This window comes from Hylobates moloch, unplaced genomic scaffold (assembly GCF_009828535.3).
Source record: "Hylobates moloch isolate HMO894 unplaced genomic scaffold, HMol_V3 SCAFFOLD_2, whole genome shotgun sequence".
Classification (NCBI taxonomy): Eukaryota; Metazoa; Chordata; class Mammalia; order Primates; family Hylobatidae; genus Hylobates; species Hylobates moloch.
In genome coordinates this window covers 7680599-7698559 of record NW_026652277.1, presented here as the reverse complement: position 1 = coordinate 7698559, position 17961 = coordinate 7680599, and the positions used below count along the sequence as shown (strand labels likewise).

General features: G+C 39.5%; 1 protein-coding gene across 2 annotated transcripts in view; it reads right to left on the bottom strand.

Moving 5' to 3' along the window:
- TAF3 (TATA-box binding protein associated factor 3) overlaps positions 1–17961 on the bottom strand; it is a 207252-nt gene that overhangs the window by 24252 nt on the left and 165039 nt on the right. For both annotated transcript variants that reach the window (XM_032152317.2, XM_032152404.2), the window contains exon 4: positions 15354–15436. In XM_032152317.2, the coding sequence (XP_032008208.1) occupies positions 15354–15436 (83 nt within the window). The remainder of the gene's footprint in view (positions 1–15353; positions 15437–17961) is intronic.

Sequence of the window (17961 nt, the reverse complement as noted above, 5' to 3'; positions counted from 1 at the left end):
ATTTTCAAGTCTAGTACCTTTGACATGGTTACATTATGTATATAATCAAAATCAGTATGTGTTAAATGCACATCAACTTTTCAAAAATGTAAACCCAGAGAGTGTTGTCTGGGGTACTTTGAGGGTTCTTTTCAAAACCAAATTCTCTGGAGTCAGAACTTCTAAAAGATTTTGTGATTTCAGAAAGGCTTTTGCTGCTCTGCAGCAAACAAGAGGGTGCTTTTACTAAGAAAAAGCAAAGCCAAATGAAACTGAACATTCAACATGGATGAAACTTTACTTTCTGTAGTCCCTGAGCCTACAGTCTATAGAGGAGGATGGGTAATTATTTAGTAAAAGATGCTTTCACATGAAAATGAATTTGTAAGTTAGCCATAAAAGATACACCTTTACTTTTTATTTTTAGGATCAAATGACATCCCAAGTTATCTGAAAACATTAAAGGTAATAAGATGATATGCAGTGAACTTGAAAAATGAACAAGATTGTGATTAAGATTTGTATCTCATTGGAGAGTTATAAAATTCAGTCATTACTGAAGTCAGCTTGGAAAATCCAACATTACCACTTCAAAATATATTAAAATCAAAAAAGCTGCTAGGTCTTCACCAAAATCACCATGCTTTATATGAATTCTTCTTGTACTTTGTAAATAGGATGGAAAAAATATAGTGAATATATATTTATTTAGAGCATGTGATATAGACACACACATACATATACATATATTCATCTGTGTGGGCTAAGAAGTGACTATATATATTTATGTATGCATGTGTGTATGTGTATAAATCTACATCACACTCCTGACCTTTGTGCTGTCATTCTCCTCTGAGATTGCCTGTTTAATATTATATCTCTGTTAATAAACAAATGATCTTCCAAAATGAGAATGAAGAGGATTTTAACAATTTGGGAAAAAAAACAATGGTGCAATAGTAACTGTAAAATATAAGATGAAATAAAATAATGTGTTTTTCCATACTGCAAAGAAATAAATTAGTTACAAAAACATTAATAATTATTTAATGAATAATCATTTGAGTTGCTTTAGAATTTAAATAATTTTTATAAAGATTAATTTTAAAAAAAGGTGTCCAAGGGAGTTTGAAGCAAAACCACACACACACACTTATTATATATACCTGCATACAAGTGTGTATGTATGTATATATGTGTGTGTATATATACATATATATGTATGTATGTATGTATGTATATAAGAAAGTTTCCAAAATTTTCTCTGAGGCAAGAAGAGACAACTGAAATTATTCCACTGACTTCAGATTCACATTAAAGATCATTATAAAAGAGAAAAAAAAGAAAAGAAAAGGTCACTGCAGCTCCTAACCTTGAAGGTCTTAAAAGGGTTGAAGGCATCTGAGAGCTGCTTTAGGTCCTAGCCCTCTGTCTCCTCCAGGTTCTGCCTCTAACATCTAGGACCATGGAGAAGGGCTAGAGAAGTTTCCAGCCTCAGCTGCAGGGACACGACAAGCTGGCAGGGCAGTGAGTCAGCCTGGTGTCTTCTGTGAGGAGGTCCGTGGGATAAGGGCTCCCAGCAGGACTCTCTAACACACCTCCTGTGCTCCTCTTCCTCTTCACTCCACTCCCACCCATGTCAACAATACAGGCCCTGCAGAGACCTTTGAACTGATGGGGAATCTCTGAATTGTTTTAATTTAGAAGTAAAGGGAGCACAAATAAGCAGAACAGCCAAATGCCAGACAATCTAAAATGCATTTCCTATTTAAGAGCCATTTTTCTTCTTTTAATGTATTTTCTTTAAAACTATATAATAACAGTAGAGCACATATACTGATTTACAGATGTATGCATGCATACAGAAAAACAGTTCATGCTAGCAAGGTGAGAAAAAAGATGTAGCAGTCATTCAAAATTTACCCTGACCACATACTTTGAAGGCAGCCTCCATATAAAGCAGATACAAATTTCCTTGTATTAAATTATAAGCCAAATAAACAAAATGACAAAAACAATAAAAAGGTAGCCAGCCATTCGGCCTTGCTCACTTGGCTTTGAATGGTTTGATGAGAAAAAAAACTAGAACACGGCCATTTACCACTCACAATTGTGATTTACTCATTCTGTTCATTCCGTTCAGAACAAATAACCCTAATGGCATTAGCGACTCTCAAGGTTCCTCAGTGTTTTAGCAGAACTCACATATTCATATACAGATCAAGCAGCATTTCTCAGTTGGGTTATAACACACATTAGAGATATATTCAAAACCAGGCTAATATCGAACATTAGCCAGAAGTGCTCTAATAGTTAATCTAAACTAGAAACTAAAACAATCCCTTAAAAATATATACAGTTAATTTTAACTGGGTCTGTTGGAAAAAATATAATTTTAAAGGGAACTTTAAAGATCTTCTAATTATAATAAACTTTAGAAAAATATTATACTCAAGATGGACGTACACAGTTATAAAAATAAAACCAGGTAAGTATATGATACCACAGACAGAGTTGACATACATATACCAGGAACATTATGCTCCAAACTTTGGACAATCGACCAGTACCAGTCACCATCTCATTTTTACCTAACTAACATTCTCTGCATCTGGAGTCAAAGGGTTTTATACCAAATGCCGAGATATTGTTAAAGAAATGCTGAAGCTTATGATTTAGCATGGGAAATATTGGTAGATCAGAATCTCCAGAAACTAGGATGTTAGCTTTTAAATATGCCCATACAGTAAGGTAACACAAATTTTGTAATTTCTATCAAAAGTTTTAATTTAGAATCTATGATGTATACAGCACCATGTGGGAAAACAATATTACATTTGACTATGCAATCTCATGACACTTAAAAACATATTTCATAGGAAATTTAAAACAGCAACACAATTTATGGAAGGAATGATTCACAAATGAATAATGCAAATAGATGTTTCTCAGCACCATGAAATATATATAAATAAACCAAATGGCTTCTAGCATTCAGCATACCAGAGGTCTAGGCTCAGGGCGCCTGTCTCTACACAGCATCCATTTGCCCTGCCCCTGCCTTCAGCCCTCTCTCTCTTCCTTCTTTCTGTCCATGTGGTCTGAGTGGGCTTTATCCTACCTCTAGTTCCAAGCAACACATATGAGCCAGGCCAATCAGAGCCACCGTGTCTCCAAGGGCACAGCGATTGTTTGAGGCTGGTCATGTGATCTCAGCTGGCCCACTGAGAGCTTGCTCTGGGACTTCCGGGCTCATTTCCTCTAGGTTGAAATCTTCGTAGATCACATGCTTGAATTCACAATAGACCAGCCCTGCCACCACTTGGGCCAAAGCTAAGTCTGATAAAACATATTTTATAAAGCACCAGGAAAGAATCTATACAATGACTAAAAAACAGGGAACAAATAGGACTTTTTACAGAAAAAATTTTTACTGTGATATTTATACAAAAATAAACTTTTAAGTGCAAAGTACAAACAAGGTACCATTTGACACAGGGATCTGTAATAGATACTTATTTCCAAAACAGAGGGGTACTATAAAAAAATAAATAAACAAAATAAAAAACAAAGAAAATACCTACTTGATAATCTTGATTTTTTTTTTTTTTTTTCTGAGACACAGAGTCTCACTCTATTGTTCAGGCTGGAGTGCAGTGGTGGTCACAGCTCACTGTAGCCTCAAACTCCTGGGCTCAAGTGGTCCTCCTGCCTTAGCTTTCCAAATGGCTGGGACTACAGGTGCACACCATTACATCTGGCTGCTGCTGCTTCTTTTTTTTTTTTTTTTTTTTTTTTTTGAGACAGTGTCTCACCCTGTTGCCCAGGTCTGAATCTGAAGTGTAGTGGCATGATCTTGGCTCACTGCAACCTCTACCTCCTGGGTTCAAGTGATTCTCCTGCCTCAACCTCCTGAGTAGCTGGGATTACAGGTGTAATTTTTGTATTTTTAGTAGAGACGGGGTTTCACCATGTTGGCCAGGCTGGTCTCAAACTCCTGACCTCAACTCATTTGTTTGCCTTGGCCTCCCAAAGTGCTGGGATTATAAGCGTAAGCCACCGTGCCCAGCCCCGGATATCTTTTTAATATTTTGTAGAGACACGATCTCGCTATGTTGTCCAGATCAGTCTCAAACTCCTGGCCTCAAGCAATCCTCCCACAGTGCTGGGATTATAGGCATGAGCTACCCTACCCAGCCCTGATAACCTTGATTTAACAGCAGTAACAACATCAAATATACTGGCCTTAAAAACTGTTTTTAAAAATTGGTTACTTATAAACATTACTTACAAACATAAGTTACTTATAAATATTATGAGTAAATTCATATTTCCCAGGTTCCTTCACAGATGAATTTCATACACGTACTCCAAAGCACAAACACTATCACAGAGAAGGCAATTCTCTGTAGTATTATGTTTACATGAGTAGTGCATTTAATGAAGAAAAACTCACCTGAGATGCAGCCAGCACCAAGGACCTACAGATTTCAGAAGAGATCTGGGAATAGCCTGAATAAAGATGTTAACTATTCTTCAACCAATAGCTTCCCCCAAAGAAGGATTTCTATAAAATGAACTCACAGGCCCACGAAGGAGAAGAATGGATCCAGCTTTTCATATAAATTCACTACTAGTTGCCCAGAGTCTTGTTCAATTTTAGAACAATAGGATTTCAGTAATTCTTCTTAAATATAGGGTCATTTCATTCTCATGTACTGCTGGTGAGAATTTTAATTGGTATAGCCTTTTAGAAGATAATTTGGCATAATAATCTCCTAAACATTTTAAATGTTTACATTCTTTGACCTAGTAACACTGAGTAAACAAAAATCTATATATGAGGATGTTGTTTCTTTATTTGTTATGGCAAAACCTTTGACAACTTAAATGTCCAAAAATTGCGGACTGGAAAGATAAATTATGATACAACAGTAAAATGAAATCCCATGTCATACAGACATGGGAAGATGTTCATGACCTATTAGAGGGGAGGGGATAAGCTGCTGAACAGTGTGTGCGAGATAATTCTAAGTTCTTTTTTTTGAGACAGGCTGTCACTCCTGCTGCCCAAGCTGGTGTGCAGTGGCATGATCATGACTCACTGTAGCCTCGACTTCCCAGGCTCAAGTGAAGCCTCAGCCTCCTGAGTACTTGGGACTAAAGGCGCATGCCACCATACCTGGCTAATTTTTCTATTTTTTGTACAGACAGGATCTTGTCATGTTGCCCAGGCTGGTCTTGAACTCCTGGGCTCAAGTGATCTGCCCGCCTTGGCCTCCCAAAGTGCTAGGATTATAGGTGTGAGTCATCATGTCCAGCCCCTAATTTGTTTTTATAAAAATTGCTGAAATACACACGGGACAGTCAGCAGTGATGAACTCGGGGGAAGGGTGAGATGTGGGGGAAACTTCTGCTTTCTAGGTTACATATTTTGAAGTAGTTAATCTGTTCTTTGAAAGCCTATTATGTCCTGATCAGACTTTTAAGTGTTTTGCTTCTCAGACCTTCTTATGTAATCTTCATTTATTAAAATCCTAGCTACATATCCTTTTTTCCCCTGTTTCTTAGCTGAAGGTATCTTTGCTTGGAGTGAGTTATGGATCCCTGTGAATAAGGATATGGACTTCTTTCTCTCTTTGGCTGCTACTGACCTGATCATTTGTGTCTAGACAAGGAGGAGAGAGCCAAGCTTGAAGATGTTGAGCGGAAGTTACAAGATGCTGAGAGTTCAAGTATCAAAGGAGACTTCTAGGACAAGGCCTTTCTCTTTCCTTGGTTTTGTTCAGTTTGGGAAACTTTTGGAGCTAAGAAGACATTTATCTTTGTTTTCAGGACATCCAGTCTGACATTATGACATAAAGAAAATCTCCCAATTCTATTAGATGGTTTTTGCCTCCATTCAAGTTACCCTAATGCCCAAAATGGCTTGAAAATGGAGACACTGGTCTCATCATCAACATATACGAAAAAGAAGGAGAAGAACCATGCTGGGGGAAATAATGCTGGGTTCAATTTTGGAAATGCTATTTTTGAGGTGCTTCTGGTTCACCCAGGCAGAACTTTCTAGTAACTGGGCAGATTAGTCTCTTGGGGGAGAAATATGAGCTGGTAATAAAGAAATGGGAATCATCATTGCATAACAAACCTAAAGAGAAAATGAGAACATTTACGAAGAAGAAACAGAGTTAATGTACCAAGGGCAAGAAGAAAAGAAGGGGGAAAAAAATAAGTCCATAAGAAAAAAACAAAAGGAATCCATGGTAAGAGAGAATGAAAAGCCGGGCATGGGGGCTCATGCCCGTAATCCCAGCACTGGGAGGCTGAGGTGAGTGGATCACCTGAGCTCAGGAGTTTGAGACCAGCCTGGCCAACAAGGCGAAACCCTGTCTCTACTAAAAATACAAAAATTAGCTGGGTGTGGGGGTGGGTGCCCATAGTCCCAGCTACTTGGGAGGCCAAGGCAGGAGAATCGCTTGAACCCAGGAGGTGGAGGCTGCAGTGAGCCGAGATCACACCACTGCACTCCAGCCTGGGCCACAGAGTAAGACTCTGTCTCAAAAAAAAAAAAAAAAAAAAGAGAGAGAGAGAGAATAAGAGACTGAGTCTAGCGTAGTATCACAAAAATCAAAGGAACAGGAAGTTTCTGAAAGGGCTTAGGGGACAGTGTCCAAAGGGCAGAGGGGGTTTGTACAATAAGAGCTGCTGCATGTTCTCTGGAACTGGGAATTGGGAAGCATCTAATGGTCTTAACAAGAAGCTGTAGAAAAGTTTCTAGGGCAGAAACCAGAATACAGAAGGTTTAGGAGTGAACGATTGGAAGAAAGTAAAACTAAAGAATAAGTTTTGAGAAGCAGCATGAAAAGCAGATGTTACATAGCCTTTTTCTCATACAGAGGGAAGGCTTGATGAAGGTGAGGAGGGTTAGCATGGGAGAATGAAAGGCTAGACAAAAATGAGAAAAAAGAAGAGGAAGACACAGAGGAGAGGAGCTAAGAGAAGGAACGAAGTTCCAGCCAGGGCAGGAAAGGTGGGAACGGAGGCAGCAGCTGAGGAGCGCTGACCATAGACACACACTCTTTCCTAGAGCCTGGATGACAAGCCGTGGGGGGTGCAAGTAGGTTTGGAACCCAAAAGGCAAGTCTAATCAGCCGGGGTAATGTGGTGAGGCAGTTCCACGTGCTGAGACTTGTGGCCACCACATTAAAAAAGACTGTGCATATTCTTTTTTTTTTTTTTTGAGACGGAGTCTCGCTCTGTCGCCCAGGCTGGAGTGCAGTGGCGCAATCTCGGCTCACTGCAAGCTCCGCCTCCCGGGTTCACGCCATTCCCCTGCCTCAGCCTCTCCGAGTAGCTGGGACTACAGGCGCCCGCCACCACGCCCGGCTAATTTTTTGTATTTCTAGTAGAGACGGGGTTTCACCATGGTCTCGATCTCCTGACCTCGTGATCCGCCCGCCTCGGCCTCCCAAAGTGCTGGGATTACAAGCATGAGCCACCGCGCCCGGCCTAAGACTGTGCATATTCTAAATGACAGCAGTCCTGCAGTGATGTGGATATCCACTCTAGAAGCTACGCAGGCAGGTGTGGGAAAAGCGAAGAGAAGTTGTGCCATGCAGCTGCAATCTTTATGTAAGTATCTGAACACAGTATAGGCCCATAACGTAACAGGGAATAACAGAATGCCTAAGTGTTTCCATCTGCAGGAACATACTCTTTTTTTTAAATGCCAGAAGTGTGAGTAGTTTGATCTTTAGGAGAAATTATAATCAGATAGCATCCAAAAGGTTTCCATGATACAGCTAAATTATCTCTGCCTGTCACAGGTTAAGGAACATTTAAATTCTGGAAGTCCACATCAGCTTTTTCTAGATAATGAATCTTAAGTACTTTCCTATATTCACTCAATTAGTGATCGTGGACCTTGATAACATTGCGGAGAGAAAGTTTCCAACTATCACTCAAATCATATCTAAAAAGGTGGTCATAAATATTTTAAAACCTAAGTGAACTAATAAGACCTGGACCCATTAAGGATAAGATCTTTTACAACAAATTAAATAAAACAATTTATTGAAGTCTGGACTCAAGATAAGCTAGATTTACTAGCTGACCTTTTATTCATTTAAAGAACAAAATTAGCTCTAATTGCATTAGAATGGAATCCAGTAAATTTTCCTGAGTCTTCTAATGCGGCATCTATGTAAGAACTGCTGTAATTGTTTACAAGTAAGATGGAAATGCTTTGATTATAATCACTCCACTTGTTTTACTGTGCAGTAAAAGTATTTCTGAAAACCTAAAGCCAGTTTTTCTGACAGTTTACTATTTTTTTCTAGTAAACATATTGCATCTTTGGTGTTAATGAATAAACAGTATTGTGCCAGGGGTAAAAACTAAATTTAGAGACTATGTCATTATTCTAGGTGGTAAAAATAAGAGAGTAATATAAAGAAGTCAAAAACTCCTTTTCTGGAAAAATCAGAAAAGGGATGAAGATCTATGGGTTTGGGACTGCTGAATTTCTAAGTACAGGAAGGTAGCAAGAACGACATATCAAACTCACAATCTTTGTTGCAGTTGTTCAGCGCCTAGGAAATTTCACTGGTAATGTTAGCATCTTTCCCTAGCATTAAAAATAGGTCATTTGAAATTTTAAATACTGTCATTTAAAAATGTTAAATGTCACTTGTGAACTTCACCACAGTCATTCTTAAAATTCTTTTTGTCGTTGTTATTTTGCTTTTTTAAAATTAATTAATTAATTAATTAATTTATTTATTTATTTATTGTTTTAGAGACAGGGTCTCACTCTGTCCCCCAGGCTGGAGTGCAGCAGTGCAACGACAGCTCACTGTGGCCTTGAGTTCCAGGGCTCAAGCAATCCTCCTGCCTCAGCCTCCCAAGTAGCTGGGAGTACAGGTGCATGCCACTACGTCCAGCTCATGATGTTTAGCTTTTAACGTAAGCAAAATACCTATGAAATGTTTCAGTTTCAATAGCAAGTTAATCAGGGGAAAATAAAACTCCAACATTCTTTAATCTTTTTTTGTGTTGTTGTTGTTGTTGTTTTTAAATCAAAAGCAGACAGTTTTATTAGGAGGAAAATATTAAAAACAGAAAAGCAAAAGGCCTTCCAAGTCTGACAGGATGACGTTCTGAAATGTTCCCAAACGTTACATCTAAAGTATCCTTTTGCACACCAACTAGGTTCTTTGCCCTGCCTCCCCAGGACACTTTTATAAAAATGCAAAACTGACAGCCTTTTCCTAACTACAATAAAACATATAAATCGCCTTTGCCTGCCTCTTGCCCCTTATTCTGGTGTGAGCCCTCCTTTCCTTCTGGAACCTACCACTTCCCCTTCTGACACGGCAGCCTCCCTACCACGGGGGCTGTTGAAGCGAAGTCCTTCATGGGGGCTGATAACGGAGGCCCGGGAAGCGGGGCTTCGCCAGGGACTGTGAGCACCAAGAATCACATCAGCCTGAGTGGCCAGGACCACCTCCGCCACCGCAGAGGCCAGATGAGAAGAGGAGGGTGGGCAGAGCCCTAGGATACTCGGCAAGCCTGCCGGTGGCCTCGCCGAAGTCACATCCGCCCCTGCGGTTTTTCCCTCTAAGCCGGTTTGATTTGGATTTCTGTTACTTGCCACCAAGAGTCTTGATTAACACAGTCCAGAAAAGGAAATGGGAGTGTTTCCACTAGAGATGAAGAGGTGCTTAAGAGCTGTCAGCACTGAGCTGTGCTTTCATGCTTTCCTCTTGGAAAGTGTGCGAAAGTCAACAAAAAATGCCTTTGGGTCACCTATAAAAACTGCTGTGGAGGACACTGTCCTTGTCATCTGCTCCCACATAGAAGTTAATTTTTAAATTTACTGCCTTGAAAAACTCTCTCCTGAGAAAGTGAGACACCTTCCTTTAAAAAAAATGTATTTCAGTCAAGCAAGGTTGCTCACACCTGTAATCCCAGCACTTTGGGAGGTCAAGGCAGGTAGATCACCGGAGGTTAGGAGTTTGAGACCAGTCTGGGCAACATAGTGAAACCCCATCTCTGCTAAAACTACAAAAAATTAGCCGGGCATGGTGGCACATGCCTGAAATCCTAGCTACTCGGGAGGCGGAGGCAGGAGAATCACGTGAACCCGGGAGGTGGAGGTTGCAGTGAGCTGAGATCACACCACTGCACTCTGGCCTGGGCAACAGAGTGAGGGAGGCTCTGTCTCAAAACAAAGATAAATAAATAAAAACAAATTAATTTTAAAAATGTATTTTTTTGCCCTTACTGCTAGGATCATATTTGACCTACAACCATTTGCTTCTTTTTTCTTCCCTTGATCTTAGGGAAGAAGATCTATTTCTATTTCCGACTGTACTATATATACACTCTCTTTATTTTCCCCTAAATTTGTTTAGACTAGAAAAAAAGTTATATATGAATAAAAAGCACTTCACGTATAGAAAGGAAAATTCAAAAAGTGAGATAAAAACCATTTACTATTATTTCTCTAAAGAATGTTTCACTAAAACGCCACTGAAAGTTTCACTCTGTTGAATGTCATTTGGCTAAATCTGGCTACATTTTAAAATATAAAATGCATTTTCCTTAAAAATATTTTAAATGATTATTTTTGTAACTGCCCATGATTATTCTCTACTACTATTGTCAAAAAGCATTAATTGGAAAAGTTTAGATCACTCAAAGACAAGTGTCTATACATATTGATTTTAAAGATTAACAAGAAAAGCTTTAGCTCTCATTTTCATTGTATACAGAAAAAATTTAGACATTAAAAGTATTAAAAAGCCCCCACAAGGCGTAAGCTAAACTCTGTGAAATGCAACAAAAAAAAACTAAATGACATGTAAAGGAAAGCATCACATTCTCAGCACTTTTGTTAGGACGAGGACTGATGATGAAGTTACTAAATTGTAAGAAATCAATCCACTTGCCACCAGAAATCAAAATGTCAGCAGAAAGAAAACTAATGCCAGAGGTAAAGTGGTTCCTGAAAAATATCTTGACATAATTTGTATATTTTGAAAAAGGAGTTATATTTGTTAAACAGAATACCTACTGTGAACTCTCAAAGGGAATTTAGAATTACCATTGATAATAATATTGTTCTCTGAAAGGCATCTCAAATGGTTCCTGTATCACCTGATCCAATATATTATGAGATATTAATTAGAGAAAACATGACCATGCATGATGGGATGTCTAGAGGGGCCCAACCTGTCACCCCTTCTCTGGCACTTGCTGATAAAGGCAGGAGTGCTCTGAAAGCAGGAGGAGGAGGAGCTGCTCACCATGGACCTAGGCATGGGGGACCCACTGCCCGAGGGCAAGGGCAGGTGAATAGATGGAAGAGGGCGGAGGCTTCCTCTTCAGTCCTTGGGAGAAGACAGCAGCAAAAGAGACACTTGAGAAATTTCAGGGGAAGAATGCTTATTCCTCTACCCTATATTCACCCCAAACTCTTTATGCAAATTTGTATTTTTTGTTAATACTTTACCAATGTTTCACCTTTTTTCACAAAGCTCCTTTAACTGAATTTGAGCTTTACAGAAGAGTTGCAGGCCCTATTCTGCCAAGTCTTTCTTGACAGTTCCATCCAAACAGCCCCTGTCCCTAAATCCATCACATTACCTTGCTCCTATTTTCTTGACAGAAATGAGGAAAAGGACGAACACTGTAAGTTAGCCAATTCTACCTACACTTGCTCAAAATGACCAAACTCAATACATAGTAAGATGGGGAGGACAAATAACCTGGTGCCTGCTTTGCCACCTGCCCTGCCCTCCATGGTGGCTGTCACACTCACCCTGCTCCCAGCCCCAAGTCCAAGCGGGACCTCAGGATCCCATCAACAGAGTTCCAGGCGGTGGCTCTGAGGCAAGCTCAAGTTTACTTGCTATCCCAGCATCAAGGCAAGGCTTCTGCTAGGCTGGACCAGATATTTCAGCAATTCACTTGAATATGTTGTCTCTAGGTGTTGAAACTGTAATTTCAGGGTTAGGTTTTGGTTTTATCTTCAATATAGACTACAGGGAACTCTGGACACCCATTACTGGAAGGCCTGTTAAAGGAATCTGAGGTCCTTGGAAAGTCATCTTGAATTTTAACACTATCAGGAGGAGGTCCTGGACTCACCATAGACTCCTTTAGAATATAGTTTCCAGGAATGTTAAATCAAGGGAAAAACAAGTTATTCCTGTCTTGCTTCAAGGAACAATAATAGTGAACAGAGGAAACAATCTAAGCTCAAAGTACTTTTCTGGATCAAGGGCAGAAGACATAACTGCTTTATTTAAGACTCAGAAACTAAATATTGTCTTAAAGATCTTCCTACGAGAAGGTATAATTTGAACCCTGTAAAGCTTTTTTGTTTTACCTAATTTCAAAAGATGATTCTGCCTGTTCTTCAGCAATAAATACCCCCCTGGACTATTCAAACTCCCCTTTTTGAATCCCAGTCAGCTCATTAATTTCACTTCAAAAGAGTATTATTCCCCCGCAAGGTGTGTGCAAACTGGGTAACCACAGGCACGGTGACAGGAATCTGTCGCCTCCCTCCCCATTATCAGCATGGACTAAGCCATGTATCATGCTACAACCACGGAGGATCACTGAAATTTGAATGTTACATATTTTCATTTGTCATAACACATTCTTCTTTTAATTTTTTTTAGCCACTAAGAAATATAAAACACATTCTTAACTTGCAGCTCACAGAAAACAGGCAGTGGCCTGGGTTTGGCCAATAATTTGCTGGCCCCTGATTTAGAACCACCACCCCCCACCACCCCACCCCACAAAAAGCACTTTACTGAATAAGTTTTATTTTACATAAAATTCTATTACTATGAGATTTAGTCCTCTTTCTTTCTCGCTCTATTTTAATTTAAAATGTAATCTATTTAACTTCATTTATCTCTTTGTTCGTTATAAGGATTTTCTTGCATCTGCCTTTGGTCAAATGATTAATCCTTCATATAACATGGGGGTCATTACCTACATATCTGAAAGTTTACATGATATATAATGTGCTTTCAAGGGCAATTTGTCTAGAATACCTGGGTATTAGGATTTCCCTGATACTAGACATTTTGTTCCAAATAGGATTTCTCACATCTTTCAATATCTCAGGTGTATAAGTGATTTGAGGGGGAAAACAGAATAAATCAACAGAATGACTGAAAGATACTTAAAGGCAGGTGAGTTGAATATAACTATCAATGCCTTTTTTTTTTTTTTTTTTTTTCATTTTTTTGAGACGGAGACCTGTTCTGTTGCCCAGGCTGGAGTTCAGTGGCACGATCTCGGCTCACTGCAAGCTCCGCCTCCCAGGTTCATGCCATTCTGCTGCCTCAGCCTCCCAAGTAGCTGGGACTACAGGCGCCTGCCACCACACCTGGCTAATTTTTTGTATTTTTAGTAGAGAAGGGGTTTCACCATGTTAGCCAGGATGGTCTCGATCTCCTGACCTTGTGATCTGTCTGCCTCGGCCTCCCAAAGTGTTGGGATTACAGGCGTGAGCCACCGCACCTGGCTGCCTTTTATTTTTTATTTTTACAGACAGGGTCTGGCTCTGTTGCCCAGGCTGGAGTGCAGTGGGCATGATCATAGCTCACTGTAGCCTTGAACTCCTGGCCTCAAGTGATCTTCCTGCCTCAGCCTCCGAAGTAACTGGGACTACAGGCACAGCCTAGCACACCTGGCTTTTCAATGCCTTTTAACAAATCTTATTCCTTTAAAGGGTATGAGCAAGCCAAACTTCTGTGTGGGAGTCAAGATTAAGTAATGGTGAGTTACTGAGAAATGGGAATAAATATAAACTGCAGGAGAAAAGTACTTGTTGAATGATGGATAACAACATCTTCCTCTTAGAGAAATGAGCCCATATGCAGAATTTGCATGGAGATGGAAGATTTACTTTGGTTAGGTCTTCTCTGAGCTCTACTGGTTAAGGGATGAGGACATTCTTCATGCTTCTGTAGGTAAGATAGGGGCACTAGGTATACCAGATAGCTGGTTTCAAAAGCACTGAATCCACAGGATTTTTGCTGCATTTCCTAGGTCTCTACTGGCACAACCAAAAAGAGTAATGTGGAAATTATCCAGAGAATTTAGGTGAGAAAAACGAAGCCATCGGATTTTCTCCTTTAAATCTTCAGAGGGGTATACACTCCCCTGGAAAACCAAGTTGCCTCTCTGCTCACATTCATCAGAATCATCCTGGACTTTTTCTTTGCACTACACGTGGAATTGATAGAAGCAACAGTATCAATACATGTAACTTTTAAGATGAAATGAACCACTGAGAATACAAAGCAAATTTTCTGTCTTCTATCTACTAAATAAACAGTATCAATACATGTAACTTTTAAGATGAAATGAACCACTGAGAATACAAAGCAAATTTTCTGTCCTCTATCTACTAAATAAATTCATGGCTCCTACTCTCACTTTTATGGCTAAAAATTGAATGTAAATGGAATGCCTTGTAAGCCTATTTTCAACACAATATTTGATTGCAATGTAAACTGCATTTTCAGGGTTAATGGGAAAAATAAGGTTGTAGAATTTTTATCTTGTGTATTTTATTTAAATGATGCATAATATGCTTTTAGAACAAGGAGAATGATTTTCAACATGAGTTACAAAAAATAAATCAATGTTTCATTATCTTATTAGGATCAGGTAAGAGCACTGTAGTCCTTAATGTTTCCCCCAAAAAATGAATAAAAAAAAATATCCAACAGATTAACTGTGAAGACGAGTGGGTTGATATGATGATTCCATGAAAATTGAGACAAATAAACAGCAAACCTGGGGTTTACAGTTCTAGGGCTTTCTTAAAAAAAAAAAAAAGAGTGGACTAAGTCATCAGTTGTGACTATTACATACTGTCTCTCCAAGCCTTTGGCGTATCTTTGTTTTACAGGTACAGAATAAAACCATGTGCCATCTGAGCAAAAAGAGAATCTTTGTTCTTTGTCATGGTGACAGATACTATGTACTTGAGAAAGTGTAACATTGCATCCACCTGGGTGTAATGTGGCAGTAAGTCCATTCAGTACAGAGTTTCTTATTTTTCAGATAACTGGGACCTTAAAGACTATACAGAAATAACGTCAGGTGCTAGTCTTTAAAAAAGAGAAAAAGAACAAGAAAAAAAAATCCTTTAAGTCAAATAAAGCAAAAAGCATTTACTCTATGAAAGAAATCAATACAAACTTGAAAACGAAGAGTTCTAAAAATAAAGCTTGACCCTACAGGTTCATACCTGGGAGAAGCTTGTGGAGTTCTAAGTCCCTTAGGAAAGAGTAGAGAAGGTTAAGTTTCATTTGATTCAAAACGTTTATACTTACATCTTGTCTTGGCCAGCACCGACTCGGAGAGTTAATCTGGGGATAACTGGACTTGGGGCCAGAGCGACTGGTTCCACTTTTATCTGTGGAAGTTAGCACATTAAAGTTCAATATGGTTTTTCAACAAAAGTACCTCCCTACCACTTATCCTACTCTCCCACTCCCACAAACTGAGTTAAAAAGTTGAAGCCTTAAATATGGCTAAAATTTAGACAAAAAGACAATCTGGGCCATTCTGTACAACTGAAGGCTACCTGGCATCATGAGAAATTCTGCAAACTTCAATCATGTTATATAAATATGGTAGTTATTTCTATTTGTTTGGGTTAACTTTTGGACTTAATTATATTGTTAAAATTTTTAAACAAAAATTGTTACCTAGATCATTTTTGGTGGAGCACTTAAATAATTACCAGACTTAATATAAACAGAAAAAACTGCAATGATGTCTTCCCTATAAGATAAAAGCATCTGTTTATGGAACTTGAGAAACATTAAACTCATCTTAAGTTTGCATTATTAAATGAGAAAGTTGAAATACTAAGTGTAATTGTACCATTCAACTGTTCAATTTTTGGCTAGGGGTAAAACAATCTGAAATGCTGTAAAAGAAAACAAAAACAGGCAGGGTGTGGTGGCTCATGTCTGTAATCTCAGCACTTTGGGAGGCCTGAGGCAGGCAGATCACGAGGTCAGGAGTTCGAAATCAGTTTGGCCAACATGGTCAAACTAAAAATATAAAAAATTAGCCGGGCGTGGTGGCGGGCGCCTGTAGTCCCAGCTACTCAGGAGGCTGAGGCAGGAGAATGGTGTGAACCCGAGGCGGAGCTTACAGTCAGCCGAGATCATGCCACTGCACTCCAGCCTGGGCAACAGCGTGAGACTCCGTCTCAAAAAAAAAAAAAAAAGATTAGCCAGGCATGGTGGTGGGCTCCTATAGCCCCATCTACTCAAGAGGCTGAGGCAGGAGAATCGCTTGAACTTGGGAGGCAGAGGTTGCAGTGAGCCGAGATTGTGCCACTGCACTCCATCCTGGGTGACAAAGCAAGACTCCATCTTAAAAAAAAAAAAAAAGAAAGAAAATGAAAACAGATATTCTCTTTTGGAATGGATTTGTGGTGAAGGCAATGGCTGCTAAATAAGATAAAGACCTCAGAAAGATCTGACCTGTTCGTCAAAAGAGAACACAGAAACTAAGTCTGATGTTAAAGGGTCTCTTCACAATTGTTGGTTTGCAGATCATATAATCAACATTTTGAATTAACAAGCTAAACAAAAGCTCTGCATTTCCAAATTATTGTCTATCTCCGAGTCTTTCGGTGGGGCGGTAGGATTGGTATTTTTGGTGGGATGGTTCTTCGTTGTAAGGAACTGTCCCAAGCACTGCCAGATGTTTAATGTCACTGGTTCACTGTTAGTCACCGACTAGTTGCGAGATTAATTTATGTATTTCAAGCTCAAGAATTACATCATAATAGAATAGTATAGTGGTTCTCAAGAGGAACACAGAAAATAATGATCAACATATCATAAAGTTAATATAGTACATGTAGATCAAATCTATTATTTTCTCATATGTATTTATCTGTCTCTTCCTAGAGTTGTTTTTCAAATCCCTCAGCCCATCAAGATCTACTGCTTCGACAGCTCCCTTGCATGGTGCCTGCATGCAGGAGATGCTCAGCAGACATTTGTTGAATTATCAACTTATCTTGCCCCAACCCTTTTGCCTCTTAGTTATTCCACCATACATCCAGGACCAACCTAAAACCATCTCCCAGAGCACTGAGTGATACCAAAGAACATTTTTAATTCCAGCTTCACGTATGCCTCCAATACTAGCTGTTTACCAGCTAACCCAGCTAAGGGCAGAGACCATGCGCGTTTGGCTTACTGCTATTTTCTAGTGCCTGTCTCAGGATCTGACACTAGTAAGTCTTAAGACAAGTGTAAAGCATGAATATGAAGACATGATTTCAATCTTTAGCACTTTCAAGACTCTTCCCATGACCTTCTTTCCCCTTCTACACATCCAACTCCACAGGAAATACCAGTGAGGCCACCAGTATTGAAGGAGAGCTCCTTCAATTCCCTACAAACTTCTCTGTGCCCACAATTACACTAGCATCTGTCTCCTGCTGTCTTCTAAAGAAGCTTTCTCTATCATCTGCTTATTTACAGTATCTTCAGTCTCTCTGTTCCATGAATTATTTTCATCTCACTCTTTTTTTTTTTTTTTTTTGAGAAAGTCTTGTTCTGTCACCAGGCTGGAGTGCAGTGGCAATCTCGGCTCACTGCAACCTCCGACTCCTGGGTTCAAGCGATTCTCCTGCCTCAGCCTCCCGAGTAGCTGGGATTACAGGCGCCCACCACCACGCCCGGCTAATTTTTGTATTTTTAGTAGAGATGGGGTTTCGGGGTTTCACTGTGTTGGCCAGGATGGTTTTGATCTCCTGACCTTGTGATCTGCCCGCCTTGGCCTCCCAAAGTGCTGGGATTACAGGCATGAGCCACTGTGCCTGGCCTTCATCTCACTTTTTTTTTTTTTTTTTTTTTTATACTTTAGGGTTTTAGGGTACATGTGCACAATGTGCAGGTTTGTTACATA